General features: G+C 35.7%; 1 protein-coding gene across 2 annotated transcripts in view; it reads right to left on the reverse strand.

Moving 5' to 3' along the window:
- The window catches only part of Rabgap1l (RAB GTPase activating protein 1 like), a 452,094-nt gene that overhangs the window by 421,081 nt on the left and 8,400 nt on the right, over positions 1–22,613 (reverse strand). The window contains exons 2-5 of one of the 2 annotated variants that reach the window (XM_090340388.1): positions 21,803–21,852; positions 5,650–5,820; positions 3,559–3,751; positions 787–997 (exon numbers count right to left, since the gene is read on the reverse strand). In XM_090340388.1, the coding sequence (XP_090196514.1) occupies positions 787–997; positions 3,559–3,751; positions 5,650–5,787 (542 nt within the window). In that variant the 5' untranslated portion in view covers positions 5,788–5,820; positions 21,803–21,852. The remainder of the gene's footprint in view (positions 1–786; positions 998–3,558; positions 3,752–5,649; positions 5,821–21,802; positions 21,853–22,613) is intronic. The other variant, XM_090340389.1, reaches the window with a different exon arrangement.

The following is a 22,613-nucleotide window of genomic DNA, read 5'->3' on the forward strand; positions in this document are numbered from 1 at the left end:
CTACCATTCTCTAGATAATACAATAGAGGCGAACTACACATTTTACATTCCTTCAGAATAGAAAAACTATGAATTACAAGAAATTAAAAAAAAAATTTCTAGTCCCTGAGCTCCTTTTCCTCAAGACTAGCACTCTACCACTTGAGCAAAAGCATCACTTCCAACTTTATCTGAGTAGCTTATCGGAGAGAAAAGTCTCATCGGTTTTTCTGCCCAAACTGGCTTCAAACCATGATTCTCAGATCTCCGCCTCCTGAGCAGCAAGGTTTACAAACGTAAATCATCAGTACTGCCTATAAGAATGTATTTTTATTAAGCCAGTTGTTAGTGGCTCATGCCTTTAATCCTAACTACTCAGGAAGCTGAGATCCGAGGATCACAGTTCAAAGCCAGACCAGGTACAAAAGTCTGAGAGACTCTTATCTTCAATTAACCACCAGAAAACTGGTAGTGCTGTGGCTCAAATGACAGAGCAGTAGCCTTGAGCTGAAGAGTTCAGGGACAGTACCCACACCCAGAGTTCAAGCCTCACAACCAACCAAAGCAAAACAAAACAAACAACAACAACAACAACAAAACAGAATGTATTCTTTTTTATTTCCACTTATATTTTTCAAAGGATAGTTCTGCAAATAGCCTCTTGTAACCAGAAACATAATCTAGACATGTTTGCTTTGTATGTTTACAGAGTCTAAATGAATCCTTCTATCAGATTTATGACAAATCACCCTCATCATCATTCAGAAGACCTAATATATGTCTAAAGGAAAACATTATTAGATTTACCTCACAGAACCTTCTGGGACGTTTGGCACATACAAAGTAACAGGAAAAGGGTTCTGACTAGAAGATCTCATGATTGCCATTGCCCGTAAAGCTTCCACTTCATTACGTGGGGAAGAAACTTTCATGTATCCTAAATATGTCAGTTTATTAAATAAGACACTATCTTCTTCAGGTAGTTCACTTGGAGAAGATGGCCTTGGTGTAGAATTTTCTGGGAAAAAAATAAAATAAAAATAAAAACATTCAAAAGTTAATATAAAACTACACAGGTTATTTTTTGTCTAGTGTTCAAAAAGATGTGTAACATTTCAAACAAAATTTAGGTCTTTAGTATTTTCATTTCTTCTATCATTAATCCTAAACCTTAATTCAAAATTCCTTATTACCTATATCAGACATCCTTTTTTATCTTGTTTTATTATTGTGTATTAGTTATTTCAAATTGTTATATTTGCTTTGCTTTTACTTATCTTTCGCTTTTCAGTCCAGATTGTTTTACTTGTGTGTGTGTGTGTGTGTGTGTGTGTGTGTGTGTGTGTGTGTATGCTCGCGCACGCGCACGAGTGCGTGTATTTATGCAGTTCTCTTCATTTCAGCCCACCTACCCCTACACAAAATTAGCTCAATTATTCCTACCTGACTCTGCTTTCTCACTTTCTCATTCACTGCCTATTAAGCTTGGGATCCCTACCTCTTTTTTTCCCATATATAATCACTCACCTAGCATTATTCATTAGTGTCCCCACTGTCTTCTTCCTATTACCACCATGTTTAACTAAGGTCTTCCTAGACCATAAAGATACATCTTTGCTACAATATTCAACTAAATATATTAGAGCAGTAGTAGTGAGTAGTCTTCATTAGAGATTGCTACACACTCAAAATTGTTATCAACTACAATAGCTTTTATAGCCACGAAAATATAATTTAAAAATAATATACCCTTACTGTCAGAACTTCAAAATATGTAAGCAAAACAAAGAGAGTTTAAGATGTTACTAGAAACAAATAGCTGGACCAAACAAATTGAAGCAATATATATATATATATATATACATATATATATATTTCTCTTTCCTATGGGTTAGAACTAATTAGAACTAAAACTTCTAGAAAGAATATAAGTAACTACCTGAAAATATATTATGCAAAAAAGGAAGAAAGAAAATCTAAAAGATAGTCAATGATGACATACAGCTATAACCTTAGCAACTAGGCAGAAGAATCAGGAGTCAAGGGCACCCCAGTAAAGTAAGCCACACCTTATACTAGGTCTTACACTGGAGGGCATAGCCTAAGTGATACAGGCTGGCCAAGGGAAGAATGAGAAAGGGAGGGAAGAGGAGACAGAGAGAAAGGAACTCAAACCTTGAATAGTTATTGAAGAGACACAGTTACAGTATTAAGATGGGTTATAGCTGATTTTTTTTAATGGGGAGGGTGTTTGTTTTTTAAGCTTTATATTCTAGCTTTAACCTAAGAATGGCTACAGTTGCCAAAATACAATCAAAACAAAAATGGCAAGGAAAATCTATAATCTTTCTGGCCAAAGCACAGGCAACAGAGTTCATGCAAACCACTGTGTTTGGGGAAATTGCAGTTTGTTGGTGGTGTTGTTTTTCCTCTCCCAGTCTTCTAGAAGGCCAACTCCAGTTTTAGATCTGCACTGCAATACTGGTAGTAGTGAAACAAGTGCCAAATAATTGCTTTCACCCACTCCCATCCCACCCAATTTAGGCTTTTCTCAATGGCTAGAACACCAGGAAAAGAGAAAGTATGCAACAAAAAAACAAAAAAAGGAAATTTCCATTATTTTCTCTTTTCTCTCATTACTCTGTCCTCAACTTGGTACAGGTCAAGCAATTCTGTCAAATAACACAAAGTAAAAAAAGGCTCTAAGAGAGAAATCTTCACTGTATCAGAGGAAAAAGGAAAGGAGTATAGAAAAATTCTGGAGAATTAGAGAAAAAAGCCAATGACAATCCCTTCATTTTGTATGTAAACTAAGATAAGTCATGAATTTACCACCATGCGAGACATATATGCATCAGAATGAAGCAGTATAGCAAAAGGATTTAAAAAGTGGCTGAAACCGAAAGGACAGAACTTATAGTTCAGACATCATCAGGCAGATTATACGTTAAAAACATGTTTCAGAGAATTGGGAAGGACAATACAAGAGTTTGAACTCAAGGGCTTGTGCTTCATAGAAAGGCACTCTACCACTTGAGCTATGTCCTTAGTCTTTTAGCCTTTGTTCTTTTTTATATGGCCCTGTATTTCAGCCTGGGACCAGCCTTGGAATACTATCCTTCCACTTAAGACACCCTGCATAGCTGGAGTTTCAGACTTATATCACCTCAACTACCTTGTTTGTTAAGGCAGGGTTTCAACTTTTTGCCTGGACTGACCTAGAACTATTATCTATCTCTACCTCCCTAGTAGCTAGAATTGCAGATAATGAGCCACCACACCCAACCCTCTTCAGAGTATTTTAACTGGAAACGTTATCAAATATAAAACTGAAAAGAGTTTGGGAAACAATTCAATTACTCAAACAAAAACTAGAAAAGAAAAAGTGAACTTAATAATCATGAATAAACAGCTTGAAGCACAGCTCAAGAGACAGAGTGCCTGCCTAGTATGAATAAAGCCAAGTTCAAACTTCATACTACCAAAAATAAATACAGATAGAATAAAATAAATTAACTAACAATTTTCAATTTTTCATCTTAAAATATGTTATTTTATTCTAAGTTTTGAATATAATACCTGTGTTAGATGGATCCAATATTAACTGAAGAGATGGTTTATTTGACTGGCTTGCTAGAACATCTCCAAATGAATGGTCTGTAACCTCACTGGAACTTTGACAATCAACAAGAAGACTGCTTTGTCCTTTCTCAGAATCCCTCAAAATCTCTTCCATGGCTTTTTCCAATTGTTCATCACCATTAGAAACTATCTAAAGACAGAAATACAATTCTACTTCAATCTTATAATTCTGCATATTAATTCTATGAAACTATTGTAAATTCTTCTAGAAAAAATTGTGCCTGGAAAAATTAGAACAATGTAAATATTTATTGAATACTAAGAACTGATATGAGTATACCTAATTTCACATATATATAAGAAATTAAAATTCCAAATAATAAAGCCAACTAAATAAGGACATTATTAGTTTCACAAAAGGACTTTTCATAAAACATTTTAATAGTTCCCAACAACATTTGATAAGAGATCTTATTTACAGAGATTGCTTTTTCTTTTATTCCTTTTCATTTGGGGGGAAATTACATCATAAAAGTGATACATGATCTTTAAATTATAGCTATAAAGGAAAAAATGGTAGGTTTAAGTAGCATTTCTTTTCAAACTGTCTGCTTGCCACCAAGGAGAATTTTATAAATTTGTTTAAATATAAGTTGACTTCTATATTTTTCTTAAAAACTGGTTAAGCATAAAGCCTAAGTAAATGAATGAATTCTTTTAAAAACAATAATGCTGGGCTCAGAATGTGGCTAGCATACCTGAAGACCTGGGTTCTATTCCTTAGCACCACATAAAAGTGGCACTGTGGCTAAGTGGTAGAGCGTCAGCCTTGAGCAGAAGCTCAAGGACAGTGCAAAGGCCCTGAGGCTGGCAAGAAAACAATAATGCTAAAAACAAAGCTATCTACAAGTAAGTTAAGCAAGTGATAATTTGAAGGAGAGAACTATATATTCTCAGAATATTATAAATGGGTATCTGAGTATTTCATTTTTTGCATTAATTTTATTATTAGATGAATATATTAAGGCAACTTTGATGCTATTCTTTTTTTTCTTTTTTTTCTTTTGTCTGTCATGGAGACTGAACTCTGGGCCTGGGCACTGTTCCTGAGCTCTTCAGCTAAAGGCTAGCACTCTACCACTTGAACCACAGCACCACTTCTAGTTTTCTAGTGGTTAACTGGAGAGTCTAATGGACTTTCATGCCCATACTAGCTTTGAACTGTGATCCTCAGATTTCAGCCTGAGTAGTTTAGATTACAGGCATGAGCCATAGGCACCCAGCTATGCTATTCTTAATATTAAGCAAAAGCCAGAAAGAATACATAGCACTGTTGACTAACTCCATCCCTGTTTAGAGAGGTGGTTATGCAATTCTCATGCACATATTCCTGTACTTGCTTTTTTCTTTTCTTTGAGATAGGAAAAACAATCCATAATGAAAAGAAAAATGTGGGGAGAAGGAAAGGGAAACAAAAACATGAGAAGGGGTAGCAATGTTCAAAAAGTAATGCTTCCACTACCTGATGAATGTAACTATAACCCCCTCTATATATTACCCCGACAATAAAATTTAAAGAAAAATGACCATATGCAAATGAAAACAACTGCTAAATATATGACATATACTTTGAAATTATTTATATTTATACAAGGTTACTGTTAAATCATCTACTAGAATGTTACAACTGATTTAAAACACAAATGTTATATGGAAAACAACTCTAAAGTAAAAAGAAAACTTTTATGTAATTGACGTAAAACCCAGAAGACAGAATCAAACAGATCAATTAAATTTTTATAAGTTTTAGCCATTAAATTTAATTTGCAAACTATCTTTTCTATCATCCCTTTAGTTTCTTCCTTCTAAAATGCTAAATTACAAGATAAATAACCAGAAGCAGAAATCTTTAAAACATTCAAACCAAATAAATAACCTCTGGGTAAATCAAACATTGATTTTTATTTACTCTCAAAGTAAGTAATTGAAAAAAACCTTAAATTTTTATATATCACCCAAGATAATCTTCAAATAGTTTTAAAGAGAAAAATAGTAAATTAAACATCATATTAGAAGAGAAATAAATACCTTCAGTTGAGGTTTTTCATCATCTTTTGCAGAAGTATCATCAGCATGTTGAGGAACCAAAACAAATTCTTCACTGTTCAGTGTAGTCACAGAATCAGATGACCCACTAACTTTCTGTAATGAAGCTCTGACCTCCATTTCAGTTCTGCAAGCTCCTCTTCCCACATCCACCTAGGGAAAATGCAAGGATTTTTTTAACTATTAGTTAAAAACATAAACTACTTAAAATTATAAACTAATACACTTTTTTAAATAGTTCATGTTGAAGAATCTTGAGGCCTAATCATCTCAAATTTAGGAAGGTTACTTTTCTAGACTGGTCCACATAATGGAAATATCCTGTCTTTACTCCTAAGTTTCCCAGAGTAAAAAAACCACATTGTTCTCTGAAAACACAAATCTGCCCATTTTCTCAACTAAACAGAATTATCTGTAATTCTCTATTTCTCTGAGAAATACAGTTTTTGTTCTTTTTAATAAACTGAAGAAATAATTAAGCACATTACCAGAAACACCTAAAAATTCACACAAAAAACAAAGTACCTTCTGCTGGACATGGTGGCGTACACATATAGTCCCAAGATTCTAGACGATCAGTTAAGTGATCAAGAAACTTAAGGTAGTAATTCAACAGAGCAAAACAGGAAAACCCTGGCTCAAAAAAAAAAAAACGCTGAACTTGCTAAGTAGATTGTCACTTAATGTCCACAGCCATGTTTGCTTTAGTTATTTTTCTAATAGGGTCTCACTTTTTGTCTAGGCCAACATGGGCCATGACCTTCCTATTTCCACTTTCCACATAACTGGTATGGTAGGCATTAACCACAGTTCCTAGGATTTTTATTGCTAACTGTTTCCTTCCTCAAGCTGACTTCAAACCATGATCCTCCCAATCTCAGCCTCTCCAATAGCTACAAACACAGGAGTGAGCTATTATTCAGGCCAGGAGTTTGTCCCGGTGGTAGACTGCTTGCCTAGCATGCACGAACACCAGGGTTTGATTCCTCAGTACCACATACATAGAAAAAGCTGAAAGTGGTGCTGTGGCGCACATGGTAGGGCACTAAACTCAAGGAAAGCCCAAGGACAGTGCTTAGGCTATGAGTTCAAGCCCTGAAATCCAAATGCTTTCAAAAACTCCTCCCCAATATTTATCACCTTTAAATACTTTTACTGGGTCACAGAAATTAACTAACATATAATACAACCTCCTAAAGCCACTTAATTTTTTCTTGCTATAAATACCAGCCCATAGACAAGAAAGTAATTCATCCTATAATAATTCAACTATGTTTTAGTAATCAAATACATTATAATTGTTTCTGATTGAATCCACACCCTCACAGAAACTCAAACACTCTATCATTTCCTACAGTTCATATATTACCACAACTAATTTAAACTTCAGAAATATACTACATAACTCATTACCTGATTTATGTAACTGTAACCCTTCTGTGCATCATATTTACAAAAAAATATAGATTATTGTAAAAAGAAATATATTACATAGCCCAGAATGTATAGTGTTCTAGAGTACCAATGAATTCAAAAAGAACTCAGGTGGCCTGCTGTTCTGGAGTTTACATACAAAGTGGGGTAGGAGGAAAGGAGGTAAGGAAAAAAGTGAATTCCAAAATAACTCTCAGAGAAGTGGCATTGTGGCTCAAGTGGTAGAGCACTAGCCTTGAGCTGAAGAGCCCAGGGACAGCACACAGGCCCAGAGTTCAATCCCCATCACCAAACAAAACAAAACAAAATAACTCTCAGGGTAAAGAAGAAAAAGCAAACTATAGTGTTAAAGAGAACCTATAGATAGTGCAACCTTAACTTGGGTAGTAGGAAAGAACTTGCTTAAAAGCAATTACAAGAGCTAAAACCTGGAAGACAGAAAGAATTAAATATTAAGCTGAAAAATATGCAAAAGGGTAATATAAGAGAAAGGCAGAATAAACAGGTTGGATAAAGAACATAGGACTCTGTACAGTCACAGGGAATTCTCCCAGAAATGTTCTTTTTCTAATTGGGTTACTCTTTATTGCCTGTACAAATATGGCTGCAATATTTCAATCGACCACTAGATGACACTAACACCATTAATCTTGGAAAACATCATTTACTCCTAAATTGCACATTTAAACACTGCTTTCCAACTTTAAAAACCTAAACTCCTAAGAATGTTAAAACAAAGAGAATTATCTTCACATGGTATATACAAGATTTACACATTACTCATGCTAATGTCCTGTTTTAAGAAACCCTTGGAAATAGATTCATCTATTTTCTGAAGATTTTTCCACTTTTCATGTATATTTCCCAAACGGCAGTATGTGTTACACAAGCCATGTCTTACATGTCTAGGCTGTACTGTAATGCCCTGAACTTGCTAAGTAGATTGTCACTTAATGTCTACAGCCATGTTTGCTTTAGTTATTTTTCTAATAGGGTCTCACTTTTTGCCTAGGCCAGCATGGGCCATTACCTTCCTATTTCCACTTCCCACATAACTGGGATTGTAGGCATGGTCCACCGTTCCTAGGATTTTTTTTGCCAGTCCTGGGGCTTGAACTCAGGGCCTGAGCACTGTTCTTGGGCTTTCTCAAGACTAGCACTCTACCACTTGAGCCACAACACCATTTCTGGCTTTTTCTATGCATGTGGTACCAAGGAATCAAACCCAGGTCTTCATGCTTGCTGGGCAGGCACTCTACCACTAGGCAAAACTCCCAGCCCTTCCTTGAATATTTATTGCTAATTTGTTTCCTTCCTCAAGCTGACTTCAAACCATGATCCTTCTAATCTCAGCCTCTCCACTAGCTACCAATATAGAGATGAGCTATTATTCCAAGCCAAATCTTCCATTGCCAAAATACCATACAGAATGATATCTTTTTATATACAATCCTCTCCAAATCCTTCCCAGGTTGTTGTTCTTCCATATGAGTTCTAAATGTTGGAAATCATTTTACACACACACACACACACACACACACACACACACACACACATCTCTAGTCATGGATTAAAACAGCATAAGTGTATATATGGTTCCCAATCTCCCATATTTTTATACCAATTCAAATGTTTCCTCTAAACATGGCTTGAACCCCATCTGTCTACTTAACATTCCCAAGTTAGCTCAGGAGGCTGAGATCTAAAGATCATAGTTCAAAGCCAGCCTACTCAGGAAAGTCTATGAGACTCTTATCTCCAGTTAACCACTCAAAATGCAGAAATGGAGCTGTGGCTCAAAGTAGTAGACAGCTAGCCTTAAGCAAGAGCTCAGGGACAGCATCAAGGCACTAACTTTAAGGATCCAGGATTAAAAAAGATGTGTTTATGTACATATGTGTGTATGTACGCATATATATACATACATATATTTTAGTATCTGTGACCAAAACAGAATTTTAAATGTCTCCTAGAAACTTGTTCTTCTAAATTGAGTAAATAACACCATCTTCCACTAAGTTATTCAAACAATAAACCTGGATGTCACCTTTGATTTACCTCTACTTCCTTCTTCATTCTTCCCATTAGCAAGACCCACATCCAAATAAATCCTCCATCTATCCATTTTCCATCATGCCCACTACTACTATCTACTGCAAAAACCTCAACTGTCTCCTACCAGTCTTGTTCTCCTCAATGCACTCTTTACCCAGCTGTCCAAGGAACTTTTTAGAAGACAGATTATAATAAAACTCCAGACTAAAACCTCTACACTCTAGCCCTAAAGATAGAAGCTTAGTGAATATAATGTCCAAGCAGTAGGTAGAGAAGTATATTTGGGGGTGGGAGGACATGAGAGTTTAATTTGTATAAACACTTGCTGGTCTGTTAAATTTGAGTTTACTTTCATAGGGGGATTTTTAAGGGTATCTTTGTCCTGTGCTGATTTTTTGAAATAAATCTTTTGGGGGAAAAAAGCCCTTTACATTCCAATTCAAATAAAATCCAAACTAGGACCTCTATACATTTGGCCCTGCCACATTCTAATTATACCTCCTTAATTACAGTAATTTTCTCCTCTTTCAGATCTTATCTCATACCTTCAAACACTGATTCCTCCATCAAGAATCAGTTCATTCATGCATTCAATACACACTCATTGAGTGCCTACTATGTACCAGAAGTGATACGCCTGAATAAAAACACAACTGTCTTCCTACAGCTAACATTCTAACAGAAGAATACAAATTAGAATCACAACCTGCAATAAGTGCTACAAAAGACTTATTTGATATCAGGCAGAATAAAAATTAATCAGCCATGGAAAGAATTATGAGGAAAACTGTAACAGAAGAAACAGTAAATACACAAGCCTAGATATGAGAAAAGAAACAGACAAGAAAGAGGTCATGGTAGCTAGATCAAAGAGGTTAACACAAGATGAGATATAAAAAGGAAAGAAGCAGATGTCAAAACTATCTCAATAAGCCAATTTTTATCAAAAAAAATACCTCTTACTCTACCATGAACTACCTCATGACTATTATAGTACTTAATATGTTTTAAATATTCAATAAACAGGAGAATTGTTAAAAAAAATACCAACCAATCTAAAGTTCTCACCAATAGTAAATATGGAGCCATGATTTCAAGTATACAATCTGGGTTGTAAAAACATCACTATACGTCTCTTCTCCATCAAAACTCATCTGTGTCTTCCACAAAGCATTCTTCTCAGATAAGAGATATGCACGCTACCTGACAGTGTTCTATAAATTATCATATTCATTAATAGTAATTGTTACTCAATTAAAATAAAAGTCATTTTAAACAGCTTTCCTTTAAATCAGAGGCATATCAGATACTGTGATAGCCTAACAAGAGAACTATTGATTTACTTAAATAGATGGAATTCTGTGAACTCTTCAGAACACCTTCCTCCTTCTACTCAGAATTAACACAGCTGCCATAAAAGCATGAAACATGGGGGGTGTGGGGCGGAGGGTAATGGGTACCAAGACATGTGAAAGGGTATCAATGTATGTGAATTAATGCACCTTCTATCTGGTAAATATCATGTAACCCTTTTACTAATTACAATAAAAAAAATTTTAAAAAATTTAAAAAAAAAAGCATGAAACACTGCCATTAAAGGCCATGAGAATATATTTAGAAGTATGTCAAGTGCTTTACATTTTTTCAGCTGAACATTATTTTGAATCTGGATACAAAGGCAACATTTTCACATGACACAAAAACCCTACAACGGCCAGGCTGATACTTCAAAATATAGAAAGACTCAGGTGTGGTGACTCACACCTATAATCCTAGTTACTTGGGAGCCTGAGATCTGAGGATCAAAGTTCAAAGGCAGCCTGGGAACAAAAGGACCTGAGACTCTTATCTCCAATTAACCTCTAGAAAACAGGAATTGGGGCTTGGCTCAAGGGTAGGACGGTGGCCTTGAGCTGAAGAGCTGAGGGACAGTGACTGGACTGGCCGAGTTCAAGCCCCGTAACTCACCAAAAAAAAAAAAAAAAAATACAGAAAGACTGAAAGGGATAATACTTAAAGAGGACAAAGAAGCAGCAGTGCTGTGCCTCAAGTGGTAGAGTGCTAATCTTGAGCTGAAGAGCTCAGGGACAGCACCTAGGCCTAGAGTTCAAGCCCCACAACCGACCGACCAAAACAAAAAAGAAAATGAAAAAGAAAGAAAAGGACAAAGAATAGTTTTTTCAACAAACTGTGTGAGTTCAATTGGCTATCTGCATGGGAAAGAATTAAGATTGACTATTACTTCACACTCACAATTCAAAATTAGATCATAGACCTCAAACTACAAAACTCTTAGAGAAAATGTAAGAGTAAATCTACAGGTCCTTTTGACTAAGAACTTCATCATAAATACCAAAGGCATAAATGACAAAAGATGAACAAATTGGACCAGGTCAATATTACAAATGCGTGCACTAAAAAAATGACAGCTTGAGCCAGAAGTTTGGCCTAGTGGTTTGCCTAGCATGAATAAAGACCTGGGTTTGATTCCTCAGTACCACATACACAGAAAAAGCCACAAGTGGTGCTATGGCTCAAGTGGTAAAGCGCTAGCCTTGAGGAAAGCCCAAGGAGAGTACTCAGGCCCTGAGTTTAAGCCCCAGAACTGGCCCAAAAAAAAAAAAAATGGTAGCTTGAAAATAGCAAAAAGAAAACTCAAAAAGCCAGCACTTGGGTAACTGAGGCAAGTAAGATCAGGAGCTTGATGCCAGCAAACTATATAGAAACCCTGTTTCATAAAGTGAAGAGGAGATAGGCATGTGGCTCATTATGAGCCCCTAGTTTTCTTCAGTATCTAGAAAAACACAACTCATGTATTTGATAAGGCTCTTATATCCAAGTTACATAAGAAACGCTCTTACACCCCCAATAATAAAAAGACAAAAGCTGGGCAGGGTCGCCACACCTATAATCCTAGCTGCTTAGGAGGCTGAGATCCAAGGATTGTGGTTCAAAGCCAGCACCAGCACTCAAGTCCCTAAAGTCTGTGAAACTCTTATCTCCAATTAACCACAAAAAAACAGAAGTGGTGCTGTGGCTCAAGGGATAGGGCAGTAGCCTTGAGCTAAAGAGCTCCAGGACAGTGTCCAAGGCCTAGAATTCAAGTCCCACAATGGACAAAAAAAAAAGGGGGCAAATAATTCTGGTTTTAGCTAAAGATTTTAAAAGTCACCACTCCCTTTCTGAACACAATTGAAAATCAACATCTTTTCGTAACTCAGGACAAACTGACATCAAAATCTGAAGAGAACAGCATATATGAAGAGCTATAGTTATCTGAGACAGGTTTATGTGAAACAAAGCTGCTAGAGCCTTTAACTGATAGGCATACTGAAGTATAGCAAGTTTGACAAATGTTACAGAACATCTGTGATAAAACACAAAACTGAGAAAAGACTGGATACCTCTGCTTTACTTCTAGGAATACCACCATGTTTTGACAATGAAGATGCTCTGACAGGCAGCAGGAAAAGTATCATTGTGAAATATTCCAAGACATTTCTTCAGGGAAAATATTTCTCCCACCTAGGAGAAGGGACTTCTTACAGTTCAGTCTCTATAATTTCTGTAGCTACAGAAAACTGAAACATTCCAATATTCTCTTCAATTATATAATCCAAACAAGACCAGCAATCCAAGAAGCCTCCATCATTACCCAAGAAGATAATAGCACATACACAGCTTAAAAAAAAGAGAGATAAATTATTTTCTAATTATCAACTTTCCATTTTCCATTAAGGATTTGATATCTGTCTTTGGCACTCGGTGTCTTACTAGCACAATGAAAAGAACCTTTTTAGTAGCTTTTAATTCATCAGAAGAAACTGGAAGACAGATTATTTCTTCTTTGAAATACTTAGACCAGGAATGCTTCAGGCTATAGACATTTTTCTGATTTTCGAACATTGGCATATATATTGAGATATATTTGGTACATATAAGGTCCACATATATTTCTTATATATACATTCCTATAGTAACTTTATACATATTTATTCCAACTATGTTTTGATTGAACCCTATTACATGACATGTGGAATTGTCCACTTGTAGAATCATGTTGGCCTTCAAAAGAAATTTTGTTTGGAGCATTTTCAGATTTTCAGATTATTGGTGCTCAACTAGTATTCAGTACACAAAAGCTTGAGGCACATATTAAGTATTTGTGACCAAATGTATGTATATGAATCTACAACTGCCTACTTCTAAAGATCAGTAGAAATTTTAAACCACAAAGATCCAAATAAAAGAATTAGAATTAACTGCAATCATTTCAGTCAAAATATTCCATGTATATCCTATGAAACTATGAGAAACTTATCCTACTATTAGATAGGGAAGAAATAGGAGAATGATAAAAAGAGTGATACTGAATAAGATGCACTGAATTTATAAACTTGTATGCAACTAAAGGTAATAAAATGTAATTTAAAAAATATTTCAAAATCATGAAAAAGTTAAAGTTCACAAGATTTTCAGAAAAAAATATTCCTTTTGATTGAGTGCAATTAACAATAAAAAAAAGTTTAAAGACCATTTACTCTAAAACAATTCAATAGGATGCTTATGAGGAAAGTTATAGGGTGTAGGGGGAAATGTTTTAAATCCCTTTTACTGAAAAAGAGAAAAGAGCAGGAAATGGAAATATAGGGGATTTTTTATTAGTGGTAGTGCTGGTAATGTTTGTTTTTGCTTTGTTGGGTTTTTGTTGTTGTTACTTTTTCTCTCTTTAGGAGGGTAAAGGTACCAGCGGAGGAAGAGTAAACAAATGTAGTCATGGTACTTAATAAACATCATGTGGAAATTGAACTATGAAAAATGTGGGCAGATAGCATGCATGATGACCCAGGTTCAATTCTTCGGTACCACATACATAATAAAAAGCCAGGAGTGGTGCTGTGGCTCAAGTGACAGAGTTCTAGCCTTGAGAATGTCCAAGGATAGTGCTTAGGCCCTGAGTCCAAGCTCCAGGACTGGCACAAAAATAAATAAATAAATATGGGCAGAGACGTGAGGAGAAAACTGAGGGAAAAAGAAGGAAGGAATGACATTGTTCAAAGGGAAATGTACTTATTATCTAACTTATGAAACAGTAACACCTCTGTATAACACCTGAACAATAAAAAAATTTTAGGGGCTGGGAGTTTGGACTAGTGGTAGAGTGCTTGCCTAGCATGCACAAAGACCCAGGTTCCATTCCTCGGTACCACATAAATAGAAAAAAGCCGGAAGTGGTGCTGAGGCTCAAGTGGTAGAGCTCTAGCCTTGAGAAAATCCAAGGACAGTGCTCAGGCCCTGAGCTGAAAGCCCAGGACTGGCACAAAAAAAAAAAAAAAAAAATTTCAAATTCTACCACACAAGGTTGCCACTAACTTAGGCAGCTTAGAACAAACAAAAATTCTGGTCCAGAGGGATGGCTCAAGTTAGCAAGCACAGAGCCCTGAATTCAAATCTTATTACCACACAAAAAAAAGAAAAAGTCAAAGTAAAAACTGATCAAGTACGGGTTTTTTTCTATTTCATTTTACAATATCTACAAGACAAATTAAATCCATAAATCCTATAGGAAATGAAGGATTCATTATTTCAAGTCTACTACTTTATTAATCACTTTAACTGAAAATCCTACCTCAGAGATTATTTTAAGCCAGACACCGGTGGCCCAGGCCTGTAATCTAGCTACTCAGAAGGCTGAGATCTGAAGATCATAGTTCAAAGTCAGTCAAGGCACCAAAGTCCATGAGACTCTTATCTCCAATTAACCTGGCAGAAAACTGGGAGTGGAACTTTGGCTCAGGTGGTAAAGCACTAACCTTGAATTCAAGAGCTCAGGGACAATACCCAGGACCAAACTTCAAGTTCCACAACAGACACACACAAAAAAAGGTTATTTTTAAGTGCTTTTTGGTGCTTAAAACAACAAAAGTGTGATAAACAGTTGTTAACAGTTTCCCACTACCTACAAATTCCAATTCCCCTTCTATCACATTCTACTTTGCATTAAGAGTATTTAGAAAAGTAATACATATTTCTCTGATGAAGGAAACTTGTCTGAGAAAGTGATATCCAAGCTATCTTCAGAAGTCACAAGCCTTTACAATTTTCAGTACATTCTGAACAAGTAATACCAGAAGTACTACATTCATACTCTTTCTCCCTAGTTCTACGATTTCCTCCTAAATAAAATGTCCATCCACCTTTGTACTCTTCTCCAAAATTATATGTATCAAGATCGCCAACAGCCTTGTCAAAACACAGAATTACAATAACTAAAACCTTTTAGTAGCTTTATTTCCACTTCTAGAACTGAATGACACTTATTTCCAAGAAGTATTATTATTATTATTATTATTATTATTATTATTTCTATTTCTTCTTCTCCTCCTCTTCCTTCTCCTCTTCCTTCTCCTCTTCTTCCTCCTCTTCCTCCCTCTCTTCCTCCTCCTCCTCTTCCTTCTTCTTCTTCTTTTTGTCAGTCATGGGGCTTGAACTCTGGGCCTGGGCACTGTCCCTGAGCTCTTCAGCTCAAGGCTACCACCTTACCTCTTGAAACACAACACCACTTCTTCTTATTTTTTAAAAAACAAGGTCTTAGTTTTTACGACATCCTCAACATCACACAACCATCATCATTATCTCATTTCAAAGCAAACTCTGTACCCACTAGCAATCACTCCCCATTTTCTACTTCCTATGACTGGCTATCACCTATTTGTTGTATATCTTCTGGTTGCTTTTATTTTAACAACTTTCTAACCATTCCTAACTATTTAAAACACACTGCCTAGTGAAAATTTGTCCACCATGTAATATGTAACTGATTAAAAAAAAAACTTAGCTTTTTTTTTTCCCTGGAGACAACAGAGAGCCATCAGGTCAATTTCCTAAATCAACTCAAAGATATAAAAATTCTGCTCTGAAAGACTCAAACTTTAGAACTAATTAAAAGTCTATTTTTATATTTATCACTACTATCATTACTACCAGGAAACAAGAACGGCTATTGCTAATGGAGTGTTTAATAACCAGCGTAATGAAAGATGTACCAAAGCCAAGCTTGCTTTTTCTACCAAGGAATAATGCCTCTTCAAAAGGAAAAAGGGAAAAGTATACAATAGCTAACATTTATGGGGAACTTTTATACAAACATTTTATATTTCATTTCATTTATCTCTTCTAATGTGACTGAAAGCCAGAAAGGTGAAGAAATAGAGAAGGCTAAATGACATATCCAAGTACATAGTTTCTTCAGATGTGAAGGAAAATTCCACAGTTATACACTATAAACATACCAATACACATGCCCCACACACACTTTCACACACCAAATTGTTATCATTTACTAAGCTTATTATATGGAAGTGACTTTTATAATGTAATCCCTCAAAAAGAGCAAATAAACCAATTCGAAAGTTTCAGAAATCCAACAAATATTATTTTTCAACTAAAGCAGACTGTCGCTTTAATTTTTGTAAGACAGCTTAAGAAAAAAATTCCATATGCAGTCTTTATGATGAAAACTTTAAAATCCTGAAAAAGGAAATTAAAGCAGAACTGAGGAAATGGAAAAACCTCCCATGCTCCTTGATTGGAAGAATTAACATCGTGAAAATGGCAATCTTGCCAAGAGCTATCTACAAATGCAATGCAATACCCATCAATATCCCAATATCATTCTTTAAAGAAATAGAAGAGGCAATCGAAAATTTCATATGGAATAATAAAAGACACCGTATAGCAAAAACACTTCTTAGCAGAAAGAACAGCGCAGGAGGAATTTAAATACCAAACTTTAGACTCTATTACAGAGCTATAGTAAAGCTTGGTATTGGCACAAGAACAGGCCAGAGGACCAGTGGAATAGAACTGAAGATACAGATATCAACCCACAGATCTATGCCCACCTAATCTTTGATAAGGGAGCCAAAAAAAAAAAAAATAGAATGGAAGAAAGACAGACTCTTCAACAAGTGGTGCTGGCAGAACTGGTTAAGCACCTGCAAAAAACTAAAGTTGGATCCTTCTATGTCACCCTGCACCAGGATTAACTCCATATGGATCAAAGACCTCAAGGTAAAAGCAGATACACTGAAAACTTTACAAGAAGAAATAGGAGATGCACTAAGTGTCCTTGGCACAGGTCAAAACTTTCTTAATAAGGACCAAGCAATACAACAAATCAAAGAAAGTCTGGATAAGTGGGATTGCATTAAACTGCAGAGCTTCTGTATGCCAAAGGACATAGCTAGCAAGATAAATAGAAAGCCTACAGAGTGGGAGAAGATCTTCAATAACCATACAACAGACAAAGGCCTCATATCTAAAATATATCAACAGCTCAAAAAATTGACTCACTCCAAGAACTAATCTCCAAAGAAACAATCATACTTTTAAAAGATGGGCCAAAGACTTAAAGAGAGTCTTCTCTGAAGAAGAAAAAAGAATGGCCTATGGACACATGAAGAAAAGCTCAACATCTCTGGCCATAAAAAGAAATGCAAATCAAAACAACTGAGATTCCACCTCACTCCAGTTAGAATGGACAGGATCAAGAAATCTAATAACAACAGATGCTGGAGGGGATGTGGCCAGGAGGGATCACTACTACACTGCTGGTAGGAGTGTAAACTCATTCAACCACTATGGAAACTATTACCCAGTAATTTCACCTCTTGGCATTTACCCAGTCGTTCAGAAACAAGGACATACTAAATCCATTAGAACAATGATGTTCATTGCAGCACTATTTACCATAGCAAAGATATGGAACCAACCCAGATGCCCCTCAGTTGATGAGTGGATCAACAAGATGTGGTATTTGTACACAATGGAATTCTATGCTGCCATCAGAAAGAACAACATCGCCCCATTTGTAAGGAAATGGAAAGACTTAGAAAAAATTGTCTTAAGTGAAGTAAAGCCAGACTCAAAGGAACATAGGCTCAATGATTTCCCTTATTTGTCATAACTAGTGGAAACTTTGGACTCTCCTAGCAGAGGTTTACAATAGGGCAAAACCTAGATAAAGAAGGCCATATAAGATGAAGCTAAATGAAAGGACCTCCAGGATATAGAAATAAGAGCCATATAATGTGTGATTGTTGTTCTTGATGTACTATGTTATTTCTCATCTGTTTTGCGGTCCCTTGATTATCTCATATTGTTACAGTATCTTATCTTGTTATCTGATATACTGTATATATGTTTATTTATTTGAAAAAAGATAGGGAAGGGGGAAAACAAGATGAGGGGAGGGGTTGGGGGAGGGAAGTAGGGACAAAAACATGAGAAAGGGTATCAATGTTTGTAAAGTAATGTACCTTATATCTAGCAAATATAATGTAACCTTTCTATTAATTATCATAAAAAATATATTTTAAAAAATTCCATATCCAGAAGATAAACCTTCTCCATCAATACCTTAGCAACAGCAATTTAGAGTCAGGTACCTGTGGCTCACACACATAACCCTACTCAGGAGGCTGAGGTTTGAGGATTATTGTTCAAAACCAACCCAGACAGTAAAATCCAATTAACTGCCAAAAAATGTAAATAGAGCTGTGGCTCAAGTGGTAAAGTCCTAGCCGCAGGACCAGCACTATACATAATATATACACACACTAATAAACAAACACAATATGTATACTAATCTATACTACATATACCAGTATATTCTAATATAATATATATTATATAATACATATATGTAGATGTAGCAAGCAGTTTCATATGCTGCCAGGCTTTTAAGAGTTGTGTGATCTTACTTTATCCCCAAATATAAAAGCACCCTACCACTAAGCCAAATTTCTGGTTGGTCAGACTTTTTCTACCTCCAAAGTGAAGAATGTATTATAAGAGATGTAATTAAACTGAAGAAAGGAAGAAGGTAAAGCATGCCTATACTGAACTTAAAAGCTGAAATAACCTTGGAAATCAGTCATTTCCATCTTTTAATTAAGAAACACTTAAACAATTGGTCTCTTAAAATGCAAGAACATAGGACAGAAGACAAAAACTGAAAATCTATATGAAATGGCTAGGAAAATGATGTAATGCAATTATGATGCATCATAACTTCTAAAATTGATCACAAATGTAGATGAAATCCTTCCTCAAAAGATACCAAACAACTTTCTTTACATTGTACTGGGTCTTAAGTTCAAATGATTCATGCTTATTAGGCATGTACTCTACCACTGTGCCACATCCTAGCCCCTTTTTATGTTTTTGTTTGTTTTTTTGTTGTTGTTGTTTTTTTGCCAGTCCTGGGCTTGAGCTCAGGGCCTGAACACTGTCCTTGGACTTTCTCAAGGCTGGAGCGCTACCACTTAAGCCTCTGTACCACTTCCAGATTTTTTTTTTCTATGTATGTGGTACTGAGGAATCGAACCCGGGTCTTCATGCATGCTAGGCAGGCACTCTACCACTAGGCCAAACTCCCAGTCCCTGTGGTTATTTTTAAGATAACATCTCACTTCCCACCTGAGCACATATGCCACACCAAGCTCTTTTCCACTAAGGAGTCATGTGAACTTTTCTGTCAGGCTGACCTCAAATCACAATTTCCCCAATCTCAGCCTTTCACTAGCTAAGACTGCAGATGTGAGCTACTAATCCCTAGATCTAAAGTATTTTTTAATGTGCCTATCATAGATTAACTTATTCGGGTATTTACTGGAAGTCTACTATCTACTTAACATTATAAGCTGGGAATTTAGGCCTAAATCAAATCTATATGCTCTTCAAGTCCAGTGTATCATTTGATCTCTTTAATAAAAAACAAATCATTTTGGTACTTCCAAGCCAGACTCCTCAACTCCCCAGAAATGTTTAGCCTGATAGAGCAAACCTTTTCTCTTAGCTACTTATTGGAAATACAAAATAAAAATGAGTATATTTCCCCACAATATCAGAATTAAAGGTTCCATATTAGCTGGATGTGACATGTCCACAAATGAAAACATTTACCTTGAGGAAGCTCAACAGAAATGCTTAATAATGGATTTCTTAAATTGTGCTACTGTTTCACTCCTGTTATAGGTAAGTATTGTATACTTTGCTAGCACACTAATTGAAGAGTGTAAGCATGTATGTCACTTAAGATTGCCTTTAAATCAAGCAATATAAATAATTTTACTAAATCTCAATATCCTAATACAAATTGTTCTAACAGTGATAAGAAATACTTTTTGTGGGAGAGAGCTAGGCTGGGTCCCTATTGTTTCAATGCCATCTTGATTCCTTCCCCCCTCCCTACCCCCCATAAAGAATACTTTTTTTTTTACATTTTTCTTTCTTGCCAGTCCTGGAAATTGAACTCAGTATATCAATATGTGTAAGACATTTTTGAAAGTAAATAACTCAAATAGTAGTTGCCATTGAAAAACTTATAGCTTACATACAAAAATTAGCTTAACTGCTTGCTCCTAAAGACTTTTCGGATAAGACTGACAATAATGTTAACAAATGTGACCTTCTAATACTGTAATATACCCACATTAGGATGATCTACATAATTCAGTCAAACAATGTTTTCTAAATTCAGTAAACCAATATTTTCTAACTAAAGACTTTTTAGATGAGACTAACAATAACGTTAACAAATGTGACCTTCTAATATTGTAATATACCCACAATAAGGATGATCTACATAATTCAGTGAAACTTTTTTTAAATTCAGTAAACCAATGTTTTCTAAATTAGCAATATTATAAGCTATATTTAAGGTACACAATGTATAAAAGTTATAAAACAAAGTAGCTTTTTAATTATGAAAAAGTATAACATGTTCACTAACATATGCCAGATTTCACATGGCAAATAAACATGAATGAACTTCCAGTTTGTAAGGTTCTAGTGAGATATCAAGGAAAATTACCAACATTATCTTCAAAAGCTATTAAAATACTGTCCCTCGGGCCAGGAGTTTGGCCTACTGGTAGAATGTTTGCCTAGCATGCATGAAGGCCTGGGTTCAATTCCTCGGTACCATATACATAGAAAAAAGCTAGAAGTGGTGCTCTGGCTCAAGTGGTAGAGCTCTAGCCTTAAGAAAATTCCAAGGATAGTGCTCAGGCCCTGAATTCAAGCCCCATGACTAGCAAAAAAAAAAAAAACCTGTCCCTCCATAAGCAATCGATAAAGCCAGCCAGCTTTAATAGGATGAAAGAGTAGCAAATATGAGAACATCGCTCCTATGAAGACAGACAACAAAAAGTTTGTGAAATTTAAAGTAATGCTCTCTTCCTACTAAATTATTTTGTTTAGTAAATAGTTGCATTTAATTTTAAAATCCTATTTATGTTTACTGTTTTGTGTGTGCACATACATGCACACACGAAAGAGGGGGGTGGGGAGAGAGAACATGTATTCATGTTAGTCTTTTGTTCTCAAGGCTAGTATTCTACCACCTGAGCCACAGCTCCACATAAACCTTTTTAACTGGTTAATTTGAGATAAAAGTCTCATGGACTTTCTTGCCTAGGCTGGCTCTAAATCAGGATCCTCAGCTATCAGACTCCTGAGTAGCTAGGATTACAAGCAGGAGCCACCAATGCCCGGCTATACTGACTTATTTTTTAATGAATAAGTAGCATTTTAACTCCTAATATGGTAAAGATCCCCATATACATGTCGAACAATTTACCTTTATTCATGCTATTTCTTTCCGCCTCCATCAGGCCAGATGTAGTGGTGCTAAGAGAGGAGAGGAAAGAGAAAGGGAGGGAACAAAAATGAGACAGAGGGAGGAAAAGGGGTAAAGGAGAGACAGAGCAAGCTTAGAATCATCCTCACAACTACTTTATATCATATTATTAATAGAGGGCTTCAAAATGACAAGTACAATTTCTTGAGGGGGTAGGGTGGTACTGGGATTTGAACTTGAGCCTGCACCTGTTAGCTATCACTACCACTTGAGCCATGTCTCCAGCCAAGCTTTTACTGGTGATTTTGGAGATGGAATATAGTGGGTTTTTCTGCCCAGGCTAGCTTTGAACTTAAATCCTCTAATCTCAGACTCCTGAGTAACTAGGATTACAGGAATGAGCCACCAGCTACCAGGCAAATACAACATTTTAAGACAGAATTAACATTGCTGTATGTTTCTTAAACTTTACAACTTTAACATTTTCATCTCCTATAGTAACAGACTGATTTGAGGTTATAAAATGGGTATATATGTAGGAAAAGGCTGTGTAATGCTTCACGGATACATAAATGAAAGCTATATTCACCTTTTAAAATGTGCTTCCTAGAAATATGACATACAAAAATTCCCTTTGGGTTTGCATTACTTTCACATCTATGAATACTTTACATGACATTTTCTTTTGGTCACTTGACAAATGAGCTACATTCTCACCACAAATTTCAACTACTATGTGTACACATATTTACTTATACACACACATAATTCTATACCTTTGAAAACTATCCTAGAGAGTAAAGTCACCAAC

Source organism: Megascapheus bottae, chromosome 10, assembly GCF_031878675.1.
Source record: "Megascapheus bottae isolate mThoBot1 chromosome 10, mThoBot2.hap1, whole genome shotgun sequence".
Classification (NCBI taxonomy): Eukaryota; Metazoa; Chordata; class Mammalia; order Rodentia; family Geomyidae; genus Megascapheus; species Megascapheus bottae.